Source organism: Candoia aspera, chromosome 2, assembly GCF_035149785.1.
Source record: "Candoia aspera isolate rCanAsp1 chromosome 2, rCanAsp1.hap2, whole genome shotgun sequence".
Lineage (NCBI taxonomy): Eukaryota > Metazoa > Chordata > Lepidosauria > Squamata > Boidae > Candoia > Candoia aspera.
In genome coordinates, this window is record NC_086154.1 from 193040725 (window position 1) to 193066756 (window position 26032).

The window sequence follows — 26032 nt, forward strand, 5'->3', positions numbered from 1 at the left end:
TCTCTGTTCAGACTTCGCCGTAGGGTCAAGAAAGAATAGGATATAATGGAAAAGAGCTCTTCCTTCTCCAGACAGATACTTTTGCATACTGTCTACCATATTTGAAGCCTTCCTCTTTGAAAAAAGCCAGATAACAAAGCTTCCAGCAGAATTTAATACATGCTAAAGAGCTTCCTGGAAAAGGTCAACCGTAATTTTAAAACAATATAGTATAAATATGTTTATTGTTGCATCTGATATTGAACAAGATTTTAGCACGTGCTCTTTCCACAACAAAAGGAAGAATAAAGATGTAGATTGTGGGTCATGTTCAACACCTAGAATGTCCAACTCCAAAACTAACCATAAATGCTTAGAAGTATCTTCAATAAATGTAACCTCCAAAATGTCCTTCAAGTCCAAAACAGTGTCTTGAAATTGTCTTTCAAAGTGATTAAAATGCAACATCTACTGCTTTAGAAAGTGAGTCAGTCGCACACACAAAATCCAGATATTTTTCCTGAGTTGAACATGTGCAGAAAAGTACAGTATATCAATAAAAACATTAATTATCATTGTATTTTTAATTGAAATCCATCAGCAAAATATCATTTTACTGTTTTACTAAGATTAGAAAACCCAGTGCCAACGCAGGTCATTAAGACTTTTTCACCTCCCTTCCTTTTCTCTTCGAACGATTTGGTTTCAATTTTAAACATAACCTGGAAATAACTTCTCAAATGTCGCAGAAATTCAATTCTAAAAGAAAAATAAAAAAATCAGCTATAAGTATACATCTCTTTCTAAACTGTAGTCAACATGAACAACATCTGCACTTCAATAGCAAACACCTATTAATGAAAAAAGTCTACCTGATTATTTGTAAAATACATTACTTTTCTATGCTCAAATGTTATAAAAAGTGAAAACAAAAAAGGTGAGCAAAAATACATACCTCCAAAGTGAAGTTTTCAGTTAACTAAGACCAATGACAGCTGAAGCTAAAAAACATTTATGAATAATATTTGAAGGATATATTTTAAGTTATATTTTCCGGAACATTACTTGTTGGATATGAAATGATAAATGTTCAATATATAAAAGCAATTTCAGCATAATTTTAAAACCTGTGTAGTAAGGCAATGCTATTTTCCCACTCCTAATTTTAAAATATTTAAGGAAATGAAAAGTTACAAAAAACATAAAATACAAACTACTCAAGTGTCTTCTAGACTGTTAAATCCCATGGATTTAAATGGATGATAGCTGAGCTAGTATTCAAATTGTCTAAGCAAAATCAATGGGACTGAAAAATTGATTGGATGTAATATTAAATAAATATGTAATTACAATCTAATAAACAATAAATCTAATAAAGTATCATTTAAAAAGGGGAGCATTACACATAAATCTTATTTTTCTTGTCATAATCCTTTTCAACAACTATTTGCCATTTCACTATGCAATGCTATATATACTTACTTAGGCAAACATGGATAGTTTGAGTGAATATACATAGGACAGTGCTTTAAATCAAAAGTATGTTTTGACAACCCTACAAACACACCTTAAAATGCCTGTTTAGAAAGATGTAACCATACTAATACAAGCAAAAAGCTATAATACTGATGTTTTAGACAGAGAGGTACACAATATGCAACTGAAATGGAAATTAGCACTATTAATCTTGCCACAAAAATTCCTGAAAGACAAAAAGATAGGTGCATTTTACAAATGCTACTTGTTGACGCAGCTGGAGTTATCACAGTAAGGTTTGTTATTTAGTCCTACATGTGGTGATGACTATAATCTAATTGTTCCTGGAAGATCTGAGACTATTGATAATACATTCCTAAAGAGCCAAAGTTGGAAGTGGCTGTTGTTTTTAGAAAACAAGAAAAATGTGGACTGCTTTGCAGTCTTTTTGACAGAAATAATCAATCACACCATCTGAATGGAATGGACATTTACTTTCAGGCAGTTATTTCAAAAATATTATCATATGTACCCACCCACTGAATTTAAATATAGAAATTTGGTATGGGAAAAGTGTGTGTGTGGAAAAGGAGGGAGGGAGCGAGCGACAATGCATATATTCATAGTTCACCCTCACAGGAAATACTGCTGTCATTGGAAGTGGGGTCAGGGCTCCTTGCTCTTAATAATTATGTCAAAGAAGGAATTTCCCCAAGTTCAGCATGCCATGCAAACTATACTCTTCTACTCCATTATTCAAGGTGCAAGAACTATGTCTGACTTTGATCTAGCCACCGTATTCAAAAGTCCATTTGCCCACTTGTTCTATTTTATAATTCTTTCCTTTCATATAGCATTTGAGCCTTGTGAACCCTGATCACCTTTCTTTTTTTATAAGAATTTTATTAAATTTAAAGCAAAGAAAAACTACAGAAAAAACAAAGAACTACAAAGAGAAAAACGATTAAAAAGGTGTAGAAACACAAGAAAAAAAAATTAAGTTACAGAGAGAGGTGACTTCCGACTTTTAACAGCATGAATATACAACAATTTTCCATAATCAATCCTTTACTCTATATTAAACCAAGATCACATTAGTTCCATAAATCATACCATTGGCACGCTATAAAAATCACTAAGTATAGTTTCTCCCTCCCTTTATATCAAAAGAGAAAAGAATATACATATATAAACCTCCTAATCAACTTCCACTCCAAAGATAACATTTATTTATTTTCTTTCTACTACTATTCTATACATTCCTGTCTACTATAATAAAGATCAAACTAAAAAAAAATTATTTTAACCCCATCTTTATTATTTTTTATAAATAACTGAAGGTGGCAAACATACCTAATACTCCTTCCTCCTCCTATTTTCCTTACAACCACCAACCACCACCCTGTGAGGTGAGTTGGGCTGAGAGAGAGTGACTGGCCCAAAGTCACCCAACCAGCTTTCATGCCTAAGGCGGGACTAGAACTCACAGTCTCCTGGATTCTAGCCCAGCACCTTAACCACTAGACCAAACTGGCTACATATAAATTGTCTACCATTATACTTGATAATACAGCAATTTTAATAATCATAATCATGTCAAACCCCAAACCAGACATTTTTATTATACCTTAATAATCTTAATCCAAATAGAGATAAATGCAATCAGCCAAACCCTTAAAGCAATCCAGTTAAATATTCTTAAACCCTTTTCCCACTTCAAAATAGACCAAAGCATTTACATATCCCCACAATACATACAGGGCTTTTTTCTTAAAGAAATCAAACAGCCCAACTGCCCCCCTCAAAAACTCCAAGTTCTCTTCAGGAAACCTCCCATAGCTAATAACCCCTTCTTTTCCATCAAAAGATCCATTTCACTTATGCCGTGCAACTCAATCTCTCCCTTTAATTTCTTCAACTCAACTACCCAATCTTTATCCAACATCTCAGCAGAAGTTGAAGAGACATTCCTGTCACTTGTAAATTCCTCAATTTCATCCATGACATCTCCAACCAGATGAGACATTTTAAAACTCATATTTTCCACAATGTCCTGAATGCCTTGCATAGAAACTTGGTAAGAGTCAGAAAGAATCTGCTTAACATCTCAATGGAAGTCAGAGAAAGTCTGTTTAAGGTCCTCCGTGTCTCAAGCAGTAGATTATGGCGCCCCCTAGGAGCTTAACCAGCAAAACTTAAAGATATGAAGGAATGTGTTTACTTAAGTGAAAGTGAGATTAGCAGGCAATTCCCCAGGGAAAGTAGGAACATAAAACTGAAAGTTCAAAGCAGCCAATTCAATGTGTAGGAAAATGTTAGTTTCTTCAAATTTAGTACAAAAATAATAACAGGGAGACAATTATTTACTCTCAGTCCTCCTTAATATTTGGATGGAAAACAAGCCAAAACTTAAAAAGAATTTTTAAAAATTAACCCCAAAAATACTGGTAAGCACCAAGAGAACCTGCTTCTCCTTGCTGTAGAAAGCCTCTCTTAGGGTACACATACTTAAAAAAATATAAATTGGGTGATTTAGAAATGGGGTGGCTGGTCTTAGTGTCCCTTTAAGGCTACAGCGTCACTTGGAAAATGGTGATGTCCTAGCCTCCTGGCTAGCTCTTACCAGAGGAGCGCGAATGTAGTTTGCAATCTTCTGGCTGCAAGCAGCTGTCCAGAAGACAGATGGGGTGATTTCGAGTGTTTTCCTTTCCCAGAAAAACACTCCTGAGTTTCAGGAAAAACTTGCCTGAGCCCAAAAAAAGTGCCGCGTTGTCAGTTCTGCCCACGGAGCCCGCGGGCACAGCTGTTCAATCTGCCATGTCCCCACTGGAAGTCCCAGATCACCTTTCTAAGCTTCTTCTACTTTCCACATCTTTGCTCCTCCTATTGATCAGAATATGAATGATGTCCCCATCTGCCCCTCACCCAATAACAGTTAAAAGCAAGGAGGAAGGAAAGAAAAATGAATGGTGTAACAAAGCCTGATTCACGCATAATACTAAACCACAAACCAAAGAAGCTGACAGTTCTAGGTACTGCAATCCTGACCTGTCTGGAGGAAGCTACAGTGGAGAAGTCAGCTTCATAAGCTTATTACCAAGCTGTTAAAAAAGACTTAGATTTTTTTTTGACTAAGCCATGCACAATTGTTTGCACATTCCTACAATACCAATGGCCATCTATCCACCAATGTGGCACACAAGTTCTTCCTCTCCTTACCATATCCTGAAATTTCTTACTTGGCTCTCAAGAGCAGGTAACAATGTCCAGCAGTAATTTCATAATATAACCCATCTCATTGTGATGGCACTATCATTCTTCAGTTATCACAGTACTGTACCTTTCGTACATACAGCACCGGTACCATGATAACCGAAAAAGGACAGTTCACAGTCTAGTTGCATTAATATTACTCCATTGAAGTACCCCAGATAGTCTGCAAACTGAAAGGAACCCCATTTTCCCTCCCAAAGTCCAGGTTGACAAAGCATGTGCAAAGCCTCATGCTCCCATCACTTTCTACTAATTCCCTTTCTACAAATGGCTTTGCATCAGAGATTTAAGAATGCATACTCAGAAACATGCATACACACTGCAGTATCAATAATAACAATAACATCCTGCCTTTATTTTATACAATTCAAGCCAACCTACATAATATTCCCATTTGCCTATTTTCTCCTCAACAAAAGTCCTGTGAGGTGAGTTGGGCTGAGAGAGAACGACTGGCACAAAGTCACCCATCTGGTTTCGATGCCTAAGGCGAGACTAGGACTCACAGTCTCCGTTTCTAGCGCAGTATCCTTAACCATTACACCAGACTGATTCTTGGATCCACCAGAATGGATCTCAGTTTCTTGTGAACTCTGACAAGAACTTTCTGAAACTTGTGACATGAACATTTGCTATTTCAAAATACTTGCTCCTCAGTGTAATTGCTATCAAAACTGTAAGCCAGGGAGTTATTCCTGGTAACAGACACCTACAAAGAAACATGTTACCATAGATATATTATGCATGTTGGGATGTTGTCTATATAATGCAATCTGTCCCTGCAAGTTTCATTTGCTTGATTCATGGTGAACTGGTAAGAAATTTATTTGATGGCATTCATAACAGTAACATACTGCATAGAATGTTCTAAACAACAGCATAAGTAGTTCTTTTGGCAACAACTAACTATTCCAAGTAACAGCTAAAAATCTTCCTGTCACTGCAGTTGGCAAATTAAGGAAGAATAATTCTGGGCTGTGGGTGCGAAAACTTACGTGTAAGGTGATAATGGTCCCAGGAGGACTTTGGAAACATCTTGCTGTCCAAGGGTCATAAGAAGCAGAATGAGGCTTTGGTTTATTGAGTCCACGCACCCTCCCTGCAAAGGTAAATTCTTTAATAATTAAGCTTCGTGGTAGCCACAAAATATAGATAAAAGGGGAAAAGGAAACTGGGAGAAAACACAGGGTAATTCTGCTCCTACATTTCAAAGGTCAAAAGATAAAGAAATTATTTCCACAAATCCAATTGCACAGAAACATGTTCAAAATTATATTAGACATATCTATATACCTTTAAACAGTCCTCCAACTGCTTCCTAATACTGAAATTGTGACCAACTGTCATCTCATAGAGAACATCCCTCTGCAATGGTGCAACAGGCACATGGCAATCTATTTCACAAGTACAGCTTGTTCCATGGAGCCCACCTCAGCATGGGTGCGTGTGAAGTACAAAACAAACAAACAAAACCAAAAAGGAAGAATTTTCTATTTCTTCATGAGAGAGGAATACATATGCAGAAGAGGACTTACGTGATAGTAGAGTTTTTGCAAACCATGAATGTATCAGTGGGTTATGCAAATTAAACTGAACTCCTGATTTCAATAGCAGTTGTATCAAGCCAAGAGTAATAGACTACTGCAGATCTAGAGCCTTTCCTTCTTCAACCAAGCAGCTCTTCTTCTCACTTAAATAACTGTTTTTTGTATGCCTTGCAAATGCAAGGCAGCTGCTGGCTGCACCAGGCCTTCTTCCCGAGGCCACACACACCCCTCTCCAAATTATGTGCAGCCTTCTTGCGATGCTTCTCATGATGCTTCTGAGGCCTTCCAAAGCACTGCAAGAAGGCCCTGTGCAATTTGGAGAGGGATGGGCGCAGCCAGGCACGTCTTGTCAGCAGTGGGAGGAAGAAGATGACAAAGGTCAGTTGGGAGCAGCAGGGCCTGCGGAGCACAGGGCAGAGGGCTGGCTGGGGCTTTGCACTGTGGCACTAGGGTGGCTGGCCATGGTGCAGGGCTTGAGGTGGCACTCCTCAGCGGCGCTGGGGCTGAAGTAGTGGGCTGTGGGTGGTGGCAGCCGACTGAGATTGCTGAAGGCCCCCAGCCTCTTTTTCAGCCCAGCACTGCTGGCGCCACCCCTGCAGTGCAGGGCGGCCAAAAGGGCAGAGTTGTGGGGGAAGATAGGCGAGTTGGGGGAGTTCAAGAGGAGGCAGTTCCTTACCTTACCAAGGCTCGGGGCCGGGAGGGACAGAGCTGGGAATGGCTTGGATTGGGGTGGGTCCTCACCTAACGACTGGTGGGAATCGGTTAACGATGGCAATGGGGACTGCTGGGATTTCCTTTGCTAAGCGATGTGGTCACGTGACATCGAGCTTTACCACCACATCACTTAGCGATGGAAATTCTGGTCCCAATTACCACCGTGACCCAAGGACTACCTTTATAGACTTCTTTCAATTGCTAACCAAAAGAAAGATGTATTTTATTTGTTGTATTTGGAAAAAGGCCTTTATATACTGTATAACATAGCTCTACTGTCGCTGCCTAGAGAATAGAAAGCTTATGTCGCAATACACAATATGGGTAGAATTAAAATTATATAAGCATAAATATGCACAGAACTAAAATGTATATGATGACATTCAGGAGTGAGGCATTAGCACAGGCTTCCTCAGCTTGGTAGCTGCTGGAGCTACAGCTCCCAGACTTTCCAACCAGCATGGGAGAACTCATGAACTAGTGTGAGTCTTCTAAAAGAGTCTTCCCACCTCTGGTGCCTTCCAGGTATTTTGGGAATACCACACCCAGAATTCCCAGCCAGCAAGAGTGGTACCATGAAGACCAGGAATTCTGGAAACTCTGATTCCAACACATATGGAAGACACTAGGTGCAGGGCTGGACTAGCAAGTTTTCTTCAGAAGAGACTTAAAAACAGCCACTTACTCGGTGGATCTCTTCAAGGAGTAACTTTGCACAGTTTACACCAAGGTCTTCTGGAAGTATAGCAGCACCCTGGCCCTGGGGATTAGAGGCTAGTTCAGCGCTAAGGTAAGTCCCATTTGTAGTCTCTGCCACAAGACACAGACCAAAGCCAGGAGACCTGAAAGAAAGATGGGTGCAAAGGAGAAATTGAAGGGAGAGGGGTTTTTTTTGGAGGGGGTATATTTACTTTCAAGTCTTTGATAAAAGTGTCCATACCTTGACAGGTACAGTGGTTTCTTAACTACCATACAAGTATTTGAATACGCATGATAGCCACCCCAACGTTGACCATAAATTTGATTGTGTCATTCTTTTTTCTTTTTATGTAAGAACATAACAAGCAGCCTACCATTGGGTCAAGCAAATTGTCCACTAAGCCAGCTATTTCTACTGTGACCAGCAGCAGCTTCCCAAGATACCTAACAAGGGCCTCTCTCAGTTCCTGCTCTCAGGCCCGTTTAAATCAGGAAAAGACAAGGATCAAATCAAAGACCTTCTGTGGGCAAAGCATCTGCTCTACCACTCACGGGTTGACATACAAATGATGAGGGAGCCAAAGAAAATCCTTTGCCAGAAGCTTTGAAAACAGGTGAGGGCCAGCAGCTCTAACCTGCAAGTCTCTGAGATGTCAGAAGAATGGGAATGAGCTTGATCACTGGGGTTCAAGAAAGAAAGGTCAAGCTGTCTTTCTCCAAAGAGTCAGTCCTAGTTTTTCCAAAATGAGGTTATATGGCCTAATGGGCAAGTAATTATAGTCAGTTGAATGGACAAATATAGGCATAATCAATCAGTGGCCTGCGCAAGGTCCCCATTTGGCACTCACGGAGAATTCCTAGATTGCATTGCTGATATAAAGGGGCAAAAAAAAAATCTGATTTGCAATGATGCAACTTTCCTCCTTCTTCTGGTAAAATAACAGCTAAGTTGTGCCAGTTGAAACCCTTAAACTCCCCAATATGTTCAAGCTGGGACGTCCATGTATGAAATCTCACTTTAGCCACAAAGAGCAATTGGGCTAATAGCAAGCGCCTGCTTCCCCAAATTCACTAGTTCCACTCCTACATCCCTTCTATGGCTATTGGAAAAATGACTAAGATGACTGAAACGACTCTAAAAACATGCTATACATTAGTATTAGATAGTATCATGTTCAGTTTAAAATCTTTGAAGCTGTAATATATACCTCCAAAAGAATTATCTGAAAACTTACTTCCCAGAGCTGGTCCCTTTCATATGATCAGTATGAATGTAAATATCTGGTAGGAATTTATTCAGGACGCTCCTTGCAGAATCCACAATTCGGTTTGCTATCTGGGGGGACACCCTGACAGAATAGCTGGTTTAGGAAGCTAAGGAAATATTTGTGAAAATACTTTAAAACAAAAAGAGGGTCAGTATCAGAAGAGGACTTTTTGTGCATTTCCTTCATGAATGCATGCACACCTGTGTACAATATACATGTGAATATTTTGCAACCAAGAAAAGCAAAATAGAGAATGCAAATTACAAGCCATACTATGCATATACTACTTACACCAATGCTCTTCTGGTGTAAAAGTTCATAGCAAATGCACTCTGACTAGCATGTTAAGCCTGTGGAAAGTTAGAGTGATGTTATACCGAACTCCAGACAAATTACCAACCTCTTGAACTTCAGAACAGCCAACCCAACATGGAAAAAGTGGTGGCAACTTCTCACCTAGATCTGATGTTGAGGGGCATGGCTCATGTGTGGTTTAAAGTTAAACAACAATGTAACGTTAACAACAACAAGCCAAAGTCAGATGGTAGTTACCCCCATCCTCTACAAACAACATTTGAGCTTAGTTCAAGTATTGTCATTAACTGTGAGAGATAAAGCTGGAAGAATGAAGATCACCCAGGAATCTGATTTATAAAACTATCTTCATAGAGAGTATTCTTCCCTAGTGAGTTTCACAATTGGATTCTCTCTTTATTATCTAGTAATGTTATCTGATTGTGTTTTATTGGTAACAGATACCAGTAAAGCAGCTCAGCCATAGCTGATTTACTGAAATGAATCCACTAAAACAATGAATTTAGATATGAATGAACTCATGAGGAATTAAATATCTGCATGGTTTAGCAATGTTTTCGGACTTATTTCTACAGCTGATAAAAAATACTGTAGTGAACCCATCTGAATTCCACCTACTCACCACATGTTGTGAAAGTGAACCTCTATATTTTGCTAGAAAGTTCAGGCTACTCAACCACAGCTGAGTTATCTATATTCTTATACACATCCAATGTCCTGAGTACTGATGGTGAGCAGGAGGGGGCCTCTATCCAGCGGGGAAAATGCGTAGTACTGAGGAATTAAGCAGCCATTCAAAGAGACACAGATCAGACCGCGTTAACTTTTGGGGTTTATCTGTCTTGGTTTCCCCACGCTTCTTCAGTTTGTTAGGATTCTGTCTTATGTAGCAGTAATAAACACTAGAGACCTACTCCTCGTCTCAGTGTGATCCCTGACTGTTAGGACAGGTACCTTAACCCATTACTGCCACCATGAATGCTACCACCGACCGCTGAAAAGGGTGGCAAGACTTTATATTTGAATTCTGGTGTATTGTTTTGCTTGACTTCTAATTAAATATGTGTTGTGTAATCCTACTATTTCCCAGAGAGGTTCTCATGAACTTAAGCAGTAGAGTAAGGTATGAATCTATTTAGCACAACCATATACAGACAATAGTAATCAAGGCCTTTGAGCCTAGTGGTTCTACAAGCCTTTCCAGCTGGATCACCTTCCTTGGGTCTAAATGAAGACAACACTAAACTTCTGAAACAGGCAGTGTTGTGCAAATATAAAGGACAGATTTACACACAAACAGATAACCAATATATTTGAGTTCTTCTGTAAGAAGCACATGCTTATTAGATGATTAGGAAATGCCCGTACAGTAACATCATCAGCAGATACTCTTGAGTGTTGTGGTGCTTTCCCTGCTTGCTCTGATACACATTGTTAGCTGACAACACACACTGAAATAAACAATCAGAAATTCAGTCTCCAGTAGGACTTCCAAGCACATATTCATAAAATTGTAACCACAATTAACTTTGGCTGATGAATGACATGCCTACAAGAATTGAATATTACTATGCGGCAAGATTATTGTATGCAGAAAGTTGGAAAGTGATGAAATACCTACAGTGGAAGATTGGATTGTAAAATTAATTGAATTTACAGAAATGACCAAGCTGACCAGTCTGGTCAAAGAAAAAAATGACAACGCATGCATAGTACTGAGGAATTAAGCAGCCATTCAAAGAGACACAGATCATACCCGCCTTGACTTTGGGGTTTATCTGTCTGGGTTTTCCCACGCTTCTTCAGTTTGTTAGGATTTTCTGTCTATGTAGCAGTAATAAACACTAGAGACCTATTCCTCGTCTCAGCGTGGTTCCTGGCTGTTAGGACATCCATCATGCACAGAAACTTATCTAACACTGCAATGCATCCTGCTCTAACTTATCAGTTGCTTAATTGTATAAAGCACAATTGGTTGAGTCTGCACAATGTGCTAAGCCATAAACCATGGTTTACAAAAAAGCATAGGCTGGGCTCACATAACACACTAAGCTAAAACAGGGCAAATCACATTATTTTTATGAATTGCATTTATATTCCATCTTTTCTGACAACTCAAGTTCTTCCCTAAGTTTATCCCCCGTATCAGCAACCCAAAGGGATAAGTTGGTCTGAAAGAGATAGATTGATCCAAAGTCAATCAGTGAGTTCCATGGTTATACCTTAACCAGTCACACTACATTGACTCAGGGTAATGTGTGAATCCAGTAACTGATCTTAACAAGGCTTACTCATAAATTAAGTGGATACAGACCTAAAAACTGAATCTTTGAATGAATAGGGCAGTCTAGAATTCTCTTCAGACATGTTTAAAGAAGGATACGCCATACCTCTGATACGCTTAATTTTACCAGGGTCAATGTACTGAATAGGTTTTAATACTTTCTTCACAGGACAAGTGAAGATCACTTCCCCTCCTCCTTTGGGGGGCATACCTCGCCTCGTTATCTGAAAATAATAAAAGAGAATCTTTGACTATCTATCAAAAATCCAGAGGACTTATAGATTATAGTAAGATAATGCAGCTGCCAAAATGAAGAGGAAGAAGATTGGGTCACCAATACTATGGCCAAGTATGAACTCATAGAATTTTTTTTTTAAGACATCTCTTAATTGCAGCAAAGTTCTGATCAATAGCAAATTTTACCTTCAATTCTAATTCTTCACCATCAATTCCAAATCTTTTCAACAAAGGTAGAGCAGTTGCCTTAAGAACATCCACCTGAAAGATATTTATTACGAAAGCCTTTTCATTAAAAGAGAATGTTTTCAATAATGAGGCAACAAGAAATTAAAAGTTCATTATGAAAATAAAAATTAAGTCTGTATATTAGCTGATATGTTAAAAAAAGGCAAGGTGATATATAAGCAACCAATGTATTATATACGGAACATCACTTAATCCTGATGAATAAATTAGCTACTAATCTATTCTTGTTTCCCAGGCATGGAATGCCATCCATAGTCCACTGTTTCTAGGAAAACATTTCTATGAAAAAAAAAAGTGAAGTTATTGTTGCAGCACCTCCAAACCACTTTGCTACCAAAAGGCCTATCTCCTAGACTGACTTTTTCCTTTCCTTCTTATTGCCGCATATGCCTGTTAGACCATCATTTAGCCCTATCTAGGCACTGTCCACAGATAGGGTAAAACATCAAGAGTACAAGACTGAGGCAGCAGATACTGTACAAATCCTACTGCTGATGCCCCTAATTTCCCCGTCTGAACATGAATAGAAACTGTATGTAACTCAGCACCCTAGGTTATCAGAAGTCACATGTGAACAGGGCAATGGAAAAGTGGACATGGTCAAAGCAGAAAATAGGGACACTGGAGTAAAATACATGCCAATAGAAGAGAATTTATGTAGCTCGGGGTTGAATTTTGGAGTCCTTGGTGCTCTCTGAGCTCGGTTGTTTGATTGCAGACGTTTCATTACCTGACTCGGTAATATCATCAGTGCTAGTGAGGGTGGGGTTTGCTCCATATACTGTTCATATACAGTAGGTTGCCCTGCCAGTGTTGGTGGGGGTGTGGTTTTCTCCTTGGTTTAAAAATACATGCTTTAAAAAAATTCTTTTTTTATAGATAAATTTTATATTCTCCCATCTACCTTTTCTCAACTTATCCAGACTTTGAACTATTCCATCTCTTGTGACTTTTTAAAAAAAATTGTAAGCTCTTTACAATAGGGACCTTTGACTCACTCAAGATTCAAAGACAGCACCAGATATGTAAATGATAATATACCTAAACATGAGACCATTTTGAAATTAATTCTTCTAGATTAAGAACTATTGAAAAATGACTACTAATTGTAATGTTGCTATTAACACACTGATTCCCAAGGGTGTATGACTTCACTGTAAGAAAAGCTGAATAGAAATTAAGCAACTTCATTGATTTTATGTAATACATTCTAAATTGAGTAATCATGATAGGAAGGAGGAAACAAAGCTCTACTCCTGAAGAGATTTTATTCAATCATCTCTCTGGTCCCTGAAGTTTCAGTAAGGATTACCCAAATATTGATTTGCACTTGTAAGATACTTGCTTTAACAGAAAAATAAAAAGAAAACTGACTTTCGTGTTTACAGCTACTTTTGGTGTTTTTAAAATGTGCTCTTACAAAACTGTAGCATACATATGCAAATCTATTAACTCTGCAGTCTATTGTCTACAGGTCAGAAGTGCAGAGTCAGAATTGAGAAAGCGTTTTATACTCTGCAGAGACATAATGTGAGTCACTGATTTTGTTGGAACAAAAATTAAGTCTTTGCCTGAGCTCTTTTCAATACAGGTACTGCTTGCTTAATGACTTAATTGGGACTGGCAACTCTCTGCTAAGTGAAGCAGTTGCTAAGTGGGAAATCACCTGACCCTGACTGTGCTTTCTGGCTGGAAAGAGACAAGACTACTCAGTTTCACACCTTCGGCTTTTGTTTGCCTCATAACCTTTGGAATGCTCGCATTCCTGCTTACTGTCTTGTACACGTCGAAAGCAATGCAATCGCGTCAGCAGCCCAGTACTGGGAGCCACAGGCATGCTATGCAAACAGCTTGTTCTCTTGAAATCCTTTCTCTCCAATTTTTCTGTGCTGCAAGGGTGGGGAGAGAAAAAAAGCAAGCAATTTCTATAGGCAATCTCTCCTTTGCCTGACCCTCTGCCTCTGCCAGCGTGATTGCACTGCTTTTGATGTGTAGATGAGCAAACAGTTTACTCTCTTGAAATCTCTTCCTCTCCAATCTCTCCACTCTGCAAGGAGGAAAAAAAGAAAAAGCCACAGGTCAGGCACAAGACAACACATGCAGACTGTAATGGCGATCACATGACTGAGGGACACTACAAAGGTAAGACATGATTGTAAATAGGCCATAATGGGACATATTTTTTCACCACCGCTGTTAACTTTGAATGGTTGCTGAACTAATGGTCAGTAAGCTAGGACTACCTGTACCAGTCCCACCCAAGTCTTTCCTCAAACATGTCTTATCTGTGTTTGTTTTAGGCTATGCTAAGCTCTGGGCTAAACACAATGACTCCTTCCCTGCAAAGACATGCTATCCATGTATGAACAGATTCCAGTCAAGCAAAGTACTCAGGGCTTCTCCTTGGCTCTTTGTTTTTTCTCAACACTAACTGACGTTGACCTCTAAAAGGGCAGCCACATAATACTGCATCCTGTTCCCAAGGCACACTCATTTACAAACTTTCTCCATACAAGTTACATTATATGGGAAGGCAGAAAAAGAATCTGCAATAATGAAAACATACATGTGCCTGAGTGTGTGGGGAAATCTCACATTATCCTTGGGGGCCACCACATAAAAGATCATGCATGGCTCCCTATCAATGGCTCAGCTATCTTTCTTCTACAGGCTTCTTTTTTGCACTGGAATGGAGCTAGCTCTTGCAGCATTTGACAACATCCTTGTTTCCTCTCTCTTTTTAATGCACAAATCCTAACTCTAATTGCAAGTAGGGTTTCCATAGCGGAATTCCACAGGGGAACTCCAATTCCATTTTGCAATTCTGTGAATTCATTGTACACACAATGTCCTAGGAAAAGGAAAATATAAATGGGTAGATACTTACTGATGGATCTATTTGATCATTGGTTATACCTCGGAGAACAATTCTTAGTGCATGTTTCATGAATGGGGCTAAGCAGAGAAGACTCTCTAGATAATATCCAATACTACGATTTGGACTGCAGTCATGTTCCAGTGAACCCCCATGGAGCAGGCCAGGCTGATAATACAAAGTAGTACCTGTTAAAAAAGCAACAGAAATATTATTGCAAAAGCTGTAGAGACATAAAAGGTGACATTTGCCTGTCAATCAGTCTCCATGATATGTACAAATGTTTCCACAGGCCTACAGGGCTTTGTGGTAGTTCATTCTCATTGTGCAACCAGGACATTACAGCAATGGGTGGGAGAAAAAATAAAGGTCAGGAATGGGAAAATGCACAGAAAGGGAGAGTTAGGTCACCCCACCTGGACTTGTACTATCAGGCTGCCCTGTAAGGGAATCTACCAATAATTACTCTACAAATAAAAGAAAGCCTCAAAATGTAGAAAACAAGAAAATACACATTCCCTTAGATGAAAGAATCTGCAGAGATGGCAAAATTGACTTGTTTGATTAGGGAAAGGACAATAACTACATTTGTTAGTGACTGGAAACCCTTTATGGACTTATTGCTGAAAACACAAAAAAAAGGAACTTGTGATTTATGGCTTTGATTATTAGAAAGGATAAAATATGGAAGGAAGGGAGCCATGATGTAACTTTAGAGAGAGAGAGGATAAAATATAAATGCATTTATAACTGCTGTAAAGAAGCTCAGAAGCCACTTTATATTTTTGTTTTTCCCTATCTTTCTCCTTTTGTCTTTTATTTCTTTTCTATTTACTTACCACTTTTCTGTTACTTTACTTTCTTTTTTCTTTAAATTTGCATTGTTTTTACTTTGCAAAAAACTATAAGAAAAATTAATTAAGAAAAAAAAAAAAAGGAAAACACATTCCCTTTCTCAGATCTCTAAGCCTACATGCTTAAGCACTTGTAACTGAAATATTCTATCAATTCTATATTTCTTCCCATATCTACTTCCCAACTTAAAGGTGTAACTCCTCAAAAGAGGCGTCCCTTGTACTCCGCAAGGTGGGGTTCCCGATGTGGTACCTGGTGACACAAATATGACTATGAACACCTTCCTTAGCAGCCATCAAGCTCCATGAGCCACCTCTCTTTTTTATGTTTCTTTTAATTTTTTTTTTAAAAGGGAAGCTAGCAAGCTGCAAAATGAATGGGCCCCTTTAACTTTTTTTAAAGAACAGAAATGATGGGCAGCTGCCATATAATGCTTAGTCTGGCCACATTTCCAATTTCCTAGAAAAAGGACAAAGATGAGAAGAAGTAGTAGGGTGATGCCCATCAGAGCAGAGAGGAGGATAAAAGGAAGGGCAGAGAACATGTTAGTAAAATAGTGCTTTTAAACAATTATGTTTCCTAAAGTTCCAAATACGCCACCAGCTCCAAAAGATTGGGGCTCCATGTATGATGATGGCACTATACATAATAAGTACCTGTTTGGTTTATTTCAATCCTAGAGCCATTGGTTATCTTGTCAATCAGCCTGAGAAAGTTTGCTTCAAAATCTGTCAGAAAAACATACATCAAATTAGATTGCTAGCATTCAGTAGCTATTCCAAGAACCTTTATGGCAATCAAACAGTATGCAATTGTGCTCATAAACAGTTAAAATAAGTTTCTTAATCATGTGATTAAAATAGACAAATGAGTAAAATCTGCTCTGATTTTATGATAGAAAAAACAGCACAGTAAGAATTTTTCTCCAAAAATTTCCTATTTGCCATCCTATGCATACAGTCATACAACAAACCTCCTCCTCCAATATTCAGAGGCTTCAGTTGGAGTGCACTTCCCTTCCCAATGTTACAAAATAAAATACGCATGATTGTTCCAAAGCAATTCCATTTTTCTACTCTTGTATATATGGCCAATTTCAGGCTATTTTCAAAGAAGAAGAAATTAAAGAATGAAATAGGAGTAATTTATCTACCAAAGAACTCTAACTCCTGTTCCTTATTTTTGGAAAAAGAAGGAAAAATATCATGCCACTGAAATCTACCAATTTTATAATGAAATGTCAGCAGCTTGCTGGGGGGCCACTATCAAGTGTCAGGGCAGTGGTGGGCAATCATCACCCTTAGGTGCTTATGTATGCTTAGATAGATACACATAAAGAGACCCATAAAGCAACTATAACTAAAAATATTGCAACACCACAAGAGCACCAACTAAGCAGAAGTAGCTAATTAGTTATATTTTAGCCCCAAATCATTTCACTTTAATTCCTAGTCCTGCTGTCCTTATCATTTTTTCTCACCTGTTACATTTGGATTTATACCTTACTATAGTAAAAAAGCAAACTCACCATGCTTCTTTAAAAATAAATTTGAGAAGGACTTCAGTTGTATCAGTGCCAGCTTTATTAGCCCTACATTGTTCCTATTAATACCATAAACAATATCCAATGTAATTAGATATTCTCTTCCATCCATTTTCTATTTCAGCACATATTCAGTCATAAATTAATTGAACTCATATATCTGTGAATAAGGTCCAATGTGATCAATCATATTGACTCTCAGATAGGACTGTGGTGTTGACCTCTTAAGGCCGAGATATGCACCTCTACTGATTGAAGCACTACAGCAGTCTTTGCATGGCACGTCAAAGGCCTTTTTAAGGAGAGGGTTTTAAGAAGGCTTCAGGTACCTATTTTGCTCCTTAAAATCCCCCCCCTAATGCAAAATTGGGACTCACTTTGGAGTCCACCCATTCTAGGAAAGGCCCCGGGGCCACAGAGAGGTACTGCCAACCATATGTAGCCCATGCTCCACTTTCTGCAATCCTGTCTTTGGGGCAAAAAAAAAAAAAAAGTGGAGAACAAGTGCCCAGAATGCAGCCTCATCTTACATTTGATTGTTTACAATCATAAAATTGCAGACTGGCAATACTTCCATCATTTAAAATACCCTTTAACTACTATATATCTGCACATAAGCCAATAAAAAGTATTGTTCTGCAGGTTTTGGATACTTACCTGTTTCTTTAGGGAATAAAAGGGTGCTTTTAGTTAATTATTGACATTATGATGCTCAAAATGCAACATTAGTTTCTATGATGTGGGTCATGTACTATAGTGGCTTTTGGGGGGTGGGAAGACAAAGGTTATTTATACATAAATTATTTTTTGGAATGCTCATTGCTTTTGTAAATGCTTATGTTCCCTTGACTTTTTTCTTGGTGGTTTAGAAATTGACCAGTGGACAAAAGAAGAGATATGACATGCTTTTATTGTTGCAAAAAAGCAGTGCAAGGCTGGAAGGACACTCATTCTCCATCAGTTATAGAATAGTCTGAAGACCTCATCTCTCTCTACACTTAAATGGGCTTTCTGCTGCTGATAGTCTTATTCTGAAGATTATTCAGAAATTTGGGGTGCGCATATTAGTTGATACATGTAATTTTCTTTCTTTTTTTGAACTGACTTAATTGTAATTAAGATTTCTGCTAGGAAGGAAGAAATGTGGAGGAGAAAGTAGCTGATTTTAAGAAATAATTAACACTACTTTTTAAATTTACTGTTTAAATCATTTGGTCACAACAGTTGTTTCACGATTGATTTCCATAATCAGTTGGTCTGCTCTGGGATTGCTGATGATTAATTTGCATCAGATACTAGTGTAATTATAATCTGTAGTTTACATTGCTGCAGTTATGGCCTGTTTTGTTACACTGGTGGAAGATGTTCTCTCCTATTCCACAATTTATTTTAAATTAGGAATATGAAAAAAAATTGAATTTCAGGTTTTTTCCTCAGCTGGCAAAGGAGCAATGTCTGAGTCATCTTCTGTCCAGCCTAAGCAGGAATCATTAAGTGTAAGTGATTTCTCTTCCAACACTATGCAGCTTAAGGGCAACAAGCTTCTCCAGCTGTACAGTAAGAGGGGTGTCTGCATGTCCAAATATCTGGGGCTTACAGAATTTCCATGCCTCTTTTTGGCATCAGAAAAGCCATCAAAGCCCATCAGAAACGGATTCAGGAACAGAATTCCCTGAGTCTCTCTGTCCCCACTGCTCTTCCATAGACTTGAAGGTACCTGGTGTTTCAGACCCTGTAGTCCTTCAGTGCCATCTCAGGTGCTCCCAAGATAGGGACTGCTGGGAAAGTGAAAGTGCCACTGTTCCTACATTTAGTACAGCCAAAAAGATGGGGAGGGCAAGCGGATAAAAAGGAAGGAAGGAGATTTCTGAGTGTGTTGAGAGCATCATGAATTGAGGGAAGTAAAAAAAAAAAGAGGGGAAAAGAGTAAGAGAAACAAGATGCAGTGAAACCATCAGAGAGGACTACAGGAAAAAAAAAGGGGGGGGGACTGAGGGAGATGCCAGTAAAGTCATTGTGATATAGAAAAGAAAAGAATATAGAATACATTTCCTCTACAATATAGAGGGAAAAAATGGTGGGTGTGTATGGTGGTGGTGGTGGGGAATAGTAGAATAAGGAGACCTGTGGGTGCAGAAACAGAGAATGAAAGAGAAAGGGAAGAGAGCCTGCATTTGGGAGAGGAAAAAAAGGCTGAATTAACAGAAAGGGAGGTTCAGAGGAACCGCCAATGGAACAGCTGCAGAAGAGGGAGCATGCTGTATTGGAAAAGAAAGAAGCAGGGAACTGTCAATAAAGAGAGGTGTAATAAGGAAATGCAGTTAAAACGTTTGCCTGTTTCGATCTGGGATGGAAAAATTAAGGAAGACACAGGGAAAAGAGGTACCACAGAGCAAGCAAAAGTCAGGCAGCAGGAACTTCCTAATTTGCTTTTCTGTTTTCTTCCAAACATCACAGACTGGAGGAGGCTATATATTTTCTATCTGTCACAGTGTTTACTAAATTGGCTCTAACACATGTAGTTTGTGGGTAGATTTTGAGTTCCAACTTCTTGGCTCACACTTTGCCCTAGTTGTTTTGGGGCTACTGGCAATTTATTCCATCAGCCTGCAGGTGGAAAATGCTTTATATAAATGGTGAACTGAGACTACTAACATAAGGCCTGTAAAAAAGAAAAATAGGGTACTAATTGAGAAGGGATAGGAGGTGTGGAACTTGGAGTCCCAGGGCAATGAGGCCCAAAGAAGCTTTGGGTGCAGCACCACAGTCCCAACCCCCAATTGCTGCCAAATTGCAATGTAAATATGATAGAAGTGGTGAAGTTTGGTCTAGTGGTTAAAGTGCTGGGCTAGAAACCGGGAGACTGAGAGCTGTAGTCCTGCCTTAGGCATGAAAGCCGGCTGGGTGACCTTGGGCCAGTCCCTCTCTCTCAGCCCAACTCACCCCACAGGTTGTTGTTGTGGGGAAAAGAGGAGGAAGGAGTATTAGGTATGTTCCCCATCTTGAGTTATTTATAAAAAAAATAATAAAGGCAGGATAAAATTTTTTAAAAAGTTATTAAACAATTGGGCATTATAATATTAATTGTAGTTAATACCCTGGTTTCTCTTCAAATGACATAAATCTTATCATTTCTGTACATACATTTAATTTAAATGAAATCATCTTCCCTGGTCTCACCCATCTTTTCTCCTGAACCCACTTACTTTCAGGACTGTGACCCCCAGAACATCGAAGATGAAATGCAGCCTTCAGACAGAAGAAGCTTGTGCATCCCTCTATTAAAATGTGTTTACATTTATATCCCCACTTTCCAGCAAGAAGTTCTGACTGAATCAACCCATTTCATTCCCAAGTCCAGTCTGTAGGTTAGATCTAAGTCACATCAACTTGCCAAAGTCCAGTGTCACTTCATATAAATCTGAATTTGAACTCAGGCTTCCTACACACCATCCATTGTTCTATGCACTGGGCAACCCAAAGATGGTCTACATCACTTGACAGCTCCTTCTGGCAGCCTGAAAATCAATTATTTGTCTAGTTGTAAACCTCCATCGCGTTAGAGAAGCTCCCACTGCCAATGTCGGAGCTTCTCCAGCCTAATCAACCACTTGACATTCTCTGAACCTGATGTATGAACAGGGACATGGCGCCTAAGCATTGGCAGGAGGGTACTGGCACCTCGCCCCACGGTCCCTTTGGCAGACCACTAACAACCCAGTGGATTGAACTGAGCTATTTTTCACGCCAGCACACAACCTGCTTGCGGATTCAACAGTCTTTCGCGCTAGGGAAATCAGGCGGCAGCGGCAGCATAGCAACGCGATGTCTCCTCCCAGGCTCCTGCGAACAAAATCAAAGGGCGGGCTCCGTCTTTTTCACACCGTTTCAGGTGCGCCGCTGGCTGCTGCTGTCTCCACGGGAATTTAATCCACCCGCCAGTCTCCTTTCAGCAGGCGAGCCTCCAACAGCCAGTCTCAGTACCGCCCGCCCGCCCGCCCCCTTCCCTCCTCCCCACCATCCCCACCCCCAAATCATCCCCAGGGGTTCGCCTCGCAGCCCCAGACCAACCAACCTCTGAGGCCGGGGTTGTCATCCTTGGCCCTGATCTTGCGGATTTTCACCGGCCGCCCGCTCAGCGTGGAGAGCACTAGCCTCTGCCGCAAAAAGTTGCACCCAACATAGCTGAGGGAGGGAGACTGGCTCGCCATGTTAACTGGCTGGGCGCCGCTGCCCCCGGCCGAGCCAAGCCGCCAGGTCCGGAGCCAGCCAAGCAGGCAGACGAGAAAGCGCACTCGTTGTTATGATCGCGGCGCCGCCACGGTTGCCCCGCAGTGCCCAGCGCGCGTCCACGTGGTTTGGAACAGGAAGATCGCACGCGAAGACATCGGCGGGGTCAAAGGGAGAGGGGGCGGGTCCTACGGAAGCGGCGCTAGTTAGCCAGTCAATGGGCTTGGCGAAAGGCAGCGGAGAGGAGGAGGAGGAGGAGGAGCTCCGGGAGGATGACAAAGGCGGCTTGGGAGAGGGACGGTCGACGGGTGGGCAGCGAGCGCTTTCTGCCCTGAGAAGTGCCATCGCAAGGGCTGGTAATGGCACAGCAGCCAGCAGCATCTTTTCCAGGTCGAGTGGGGGTAGGCTGTGTTACACAAGACAGCGAAGTACGAACCAGCCAAGTGTTATTCTATCGACAGCTTCTCTGGTATTGCACACCCGTCTTCCTTCCCCAACGCCGCCGTTTTGAGGTGCTGCATTATATGCAGAAGGCTCTGCCTGCTGTACCGTTTTTGATTATGTGCCATCAAGTTGGTGTCGGCTCAGCAACTTCATAGATAGACCTTCTTAAGGAGGATCTGTCCCCAGTCTGGCCATTCTGGGGTGGGTCACTTTTCACATTTATCCTTAACAAGGTCTGTTCTTGAGAAGAACAGAGACTCACAAATGCTGTTTTTCTGTTGATACATGTGATGTTTGGAATAACTTCCCCCCAGAAATTTTATCCCCACCCTCTTGGCTTTGAGTGAGTTACCAGAAACTCCATTATTTTGGAGAGCTTTTGATGCATGAATTGATGCTACTGGTTATTGATTGGTTTATGTGTAACTGGGGGTTGATAGTTTTTAGTTTTATAATTATATCATTGCAGAGAGCATAGGGAATGGCCTTGAAGGATAGGAAGAAGAGCACCTACCAAGGCAATGATCAGACAAGAATGGTTTGAGCCCATTCCAAGAAACTACTTTGATTAAATGTCTCAGGCCCCTCTCTAGTTCCCATGAAAATAAAGGGTGGGGGGGAGCCCACTTGAACTTGCAAGATTCTGTTACTATAGCTGCTACAATAAAAGTAGTCCTGACCTATATGGCATTGGTCTCTTAGTCAAGTCTGCCTTATAAGGCTGACAATCATGGACATTTTATTGTATTTTTGTGGATGCAGGTAATCCACCAAGAGTTTATTTTGATTGTGGGGGGTTGTCTAATAATTAAACAAATGAACAAATATTAATATCTGTATACATTATGATTGATTATAGAGTTTTTTAGATATATAAAAGGGTTTGTAATCTAGAAATGGAGAAAATAGAACAAAGGAGAGTCAGGGAGTTCATGATAAACAGGGAAGGAATGATTCCTTCAGTTGGAAATATCTAAATTTGCTTCAAATAAGTAATTCAGCTGGTCCAGAATGCGGCTGTGCGAGCAGTTATTGGTGCCCCAAGATCGGCACATGCGACACCACTGTTATGCAAGCTGCACTGGGTACCAGTTTGCTTCCGGGTCCAATTCAAGGTGTTGGTTATTACCTTTAAAGCCCTACATGGCACGGGCCAGGCTACCTGAGCGACCGCCTCATCCCCCTAACATCAACCCGCCCCACCCGGTCATGCAGAGAGGGCATGCCACGAACCCCGCCGGTAAAGGAATTCCACCTGGCGGGGTCCAGGAGGCGGGCCTTCTCTGCAGTGGCACCCGCCCTTTGAAACATTCTGACCCCGGAGTTGAGACAAGCCCATTCGCTCCCGGACTTCCAGAAGAACCTAAAAACCTGGTTCTGCTGCCTCGCTTGGGGTGGGAGGGCCACCAGTTCATCTTGGGGGTGGCTATTATAGATCTCTCCCCAATAAACAAGACCTATGCTGCTGGATTTTATATTTTTTACTCTGTATATATTCTATTTTTATATAGTATTTATATTGTAATTATGTGTTTTAATTTTGATTGTAAACCACCCAGAGTCCCCTTCTTGGGGGAGATGGGCGGTGATGGAAATTTTAAATAAATAAATAAATAACATACCATTCAACATCGTAGATGTCATGTTCACCGTTTCAATATGCATTGTACGTCGTAACATTTCGCATGTCAAGTTGCTGATGCGTGTTCTGGTTGGGCGAGGGGAGGGATCACGTTCGCACTGAGGGTTTTTAGTTTGTATTTGGCACGCTTTTGCTCATTCTCAGCTTTCTCTGTATTTGCATGCTATTCTTTAATAAACCAGATATAATTAAGTTCCTGCTTGTGAGTCTGAGTCTATTAGGATAGGCAATCGTTACATAAAGCTGAGAATCACAAAGTTTTACCGTTAGCCCCTTTCCAGATTTGATCTGTGAGGGAGTAGAGCTAGCGATGACAGAACCCAAATCCAAGACCGGTGGAAGCGAGGAAATGAGTGACGAGGTGCCCGATTCCATGGTTAGGAGAACAGAGAGGAACCCTACTCCAGAACCCTATGGAGTCCAGGAGGGTTCAAGTTCCAGCCTGGAGGAAGAGGAGGTTGGAGAAGGAAGAGCACCCAAAACCACCGGAGAGTCGCCAGGCGAGCTAATCACCTGGGATAAGGCGCAGGGACCCCTACCAGGGATGTCCAGGACGTCCTGGAAGCAGCGGTACTCATTATCCCCAATCGTCGTAAGGACGGAGGGGAGGCAGCAGGACAGACGAGGAAAGGAGGATTCTCAAACCCCTGAAAGGCTAAGGGTAATGGAGGCGAAATTGGAGTCGATGGAGTATATGTTTAAGAAATGGTCAATGGCATGGGGGCCCCAGGTGAGGAGCGAAGGGGAATCAAGCACCAGGTACTTATCCCCTTCCCCCCCCCCGCGACGCCACCACTGGAGAGAGGCAGGAGACGGCACAGGGCTGAGGCGAGACCTCACAGAGTTCGTCTTGCAGAATCCCTGCCTCAAGATCGGAGATCCCCAGCAAGCAGGGGCGCGACTGGCCGACCAGATGTTGGATGGGGCCCGCCCGGAGCGGGAGTGAAAGACTTGGCCGTCAAATTTGATGGGGATCCAACTAAGTTGTCTTTCTTCCTCACAAATGCAAGGAATTATATGGATGAATTCGGACCATATTTCCATTCCGAAAGGGCCAAGATAAATGCCATTGCCAACAAGTTGAAGGGGAGGGCAACTGACTGGTACATTCAGTTAAGCGAAGCAGAAGCTCCTGAGCTTGATGAGTTCGAAGAATTCCTGTGGGCGTTGAAGTTGCACTTCATAGACCCATTAGCCAAAGAAAGAGCAAAAAGGGCTTTAAAGGAGCTCAGCCAGGGGCAGCGGTTGGTAGCAGACTACGCCCTGGAGTTTAAGGCTTTGGCTGGGAAGGTTGAGGACTGGTCCCAGTCTACCTTAATAGAGCGATTCAAAAAGGGTCTGAATATGGAGGTCCTGAGGTGGGCGTTGGGCAGAGATGACCCAGACACCCTGTATGAATGGATACAGCTGGCCGGGAAGGCTGAACATGCCCAAGAGACCTTCTCGCAGGCCAAGAGGGCGGCAAGGCAAGCGGCGATCGTCAAGGGACCCCGAACCACTGCAGCGGCTGTGAAGCCCGGGTATCGAGCCTGGGAGGAGGAGAGGGAGCGGCGTTATGCCAAAGGCCAGTGTCTCCGGTGCAGGAAGGAGGGCCACAGGGCGGCTGCTTGCCCAAAAGCCAAGGCAGTGGATCGGTCTGGAAAAGCGGCGGGCAAATCGCCATCGCTGACCGGGAGAATGACGGCGGCCGAGGGGGAGACCGAGGTTGATGAGGTACCCTACTTCGGTGGAGAGGAGGAAAGTGATCCGAAAGAGCCGGTGGGAAATGCCAGCCACCTGCTCTGAAAAGCGCCTGTGGGCAGGTGGAGGAGGATGGGCGCGAAGATGTGTTGGTGAGTGAGAACTGTCCCACTCTGAATGTGAAGGTAAAGCTGGGCTCCCACACGAGGACTGTTGAGGTTTGGGTGTTAATTGACTCGGGGTGTTCGAGGTGCTTAATGCACCCTGATGTGGTTGCTGCTTTGGACCTACCCAGCTTCCCCCTTCAGCAGCCCATGGCTTTCACCCAACTGGATGGTTCAACAGGGGGGGGGGGGGCGGTGACCCATTTCACAGGAACGGTGGCGTTGCAATTAGGTAGCCACCGTGAGGGGTTAAAGTTTGTAGTGGCACCTGTGGGTCATCCCTTGGTCATCCTAGGGATTCCCTGGTTGGTCCAAAGAAACCCCTACATAAACTGGGAACACAGGACTCTGACTTTCGCAGATGGCTTTTACCAAGCCCCTACGGCGGACCGAGTTCCGTGTGCTGTGGGGGGGAGGGCTGCGGCGGCAACCTCACGTTTCAGTGTGACACCTCTGGAGGGCTTACCGGATAGATACCAGGAGTTTGCTGATGTGTTTGGGGAGATGGAAGAGGACCAACTCCCGCCTCATCAAAAAACTGACTGTGCGATAGAGTTG

The 26032-nt window shown here is 41.5% G+C and overlaps 1 protein-coding gene across 1 annotated transcript; it reads right to left on the reverse strand.

Annotated features, from left to right (window-relative positions):
• Positions 1–205: 205 nt before the first annotated feature.
• On the reverse strand, positions 206–21683 carry RCL1 (RNA terminal phosphate cyclase like 1). Its single transcript, XM_063295078.1, has 9 exons — positions 21390–21683; positions 16428–16499; positions 14929–15104; positions 11979–12053; positions 11655–11779; positions 8924–9049; positions 7675–7831; positions 5724–5827; positions 206–738 (listed from the first exon to the last, which is right to left on the reverse strand). The coding sequence occupies exons 1-9, from the start codon at positions 21523–21525 to the stop codon at positions 588–590; spliced, it is 1122 nt and encodes a 373-aa protein (XP_063151148.1). The 5' UTR covers positions 21526–21683; the 3' UTR covers positions 206–587.
• Between the last annotated feature and the right edge of the window lie 4349 nt (positions 21684–26032).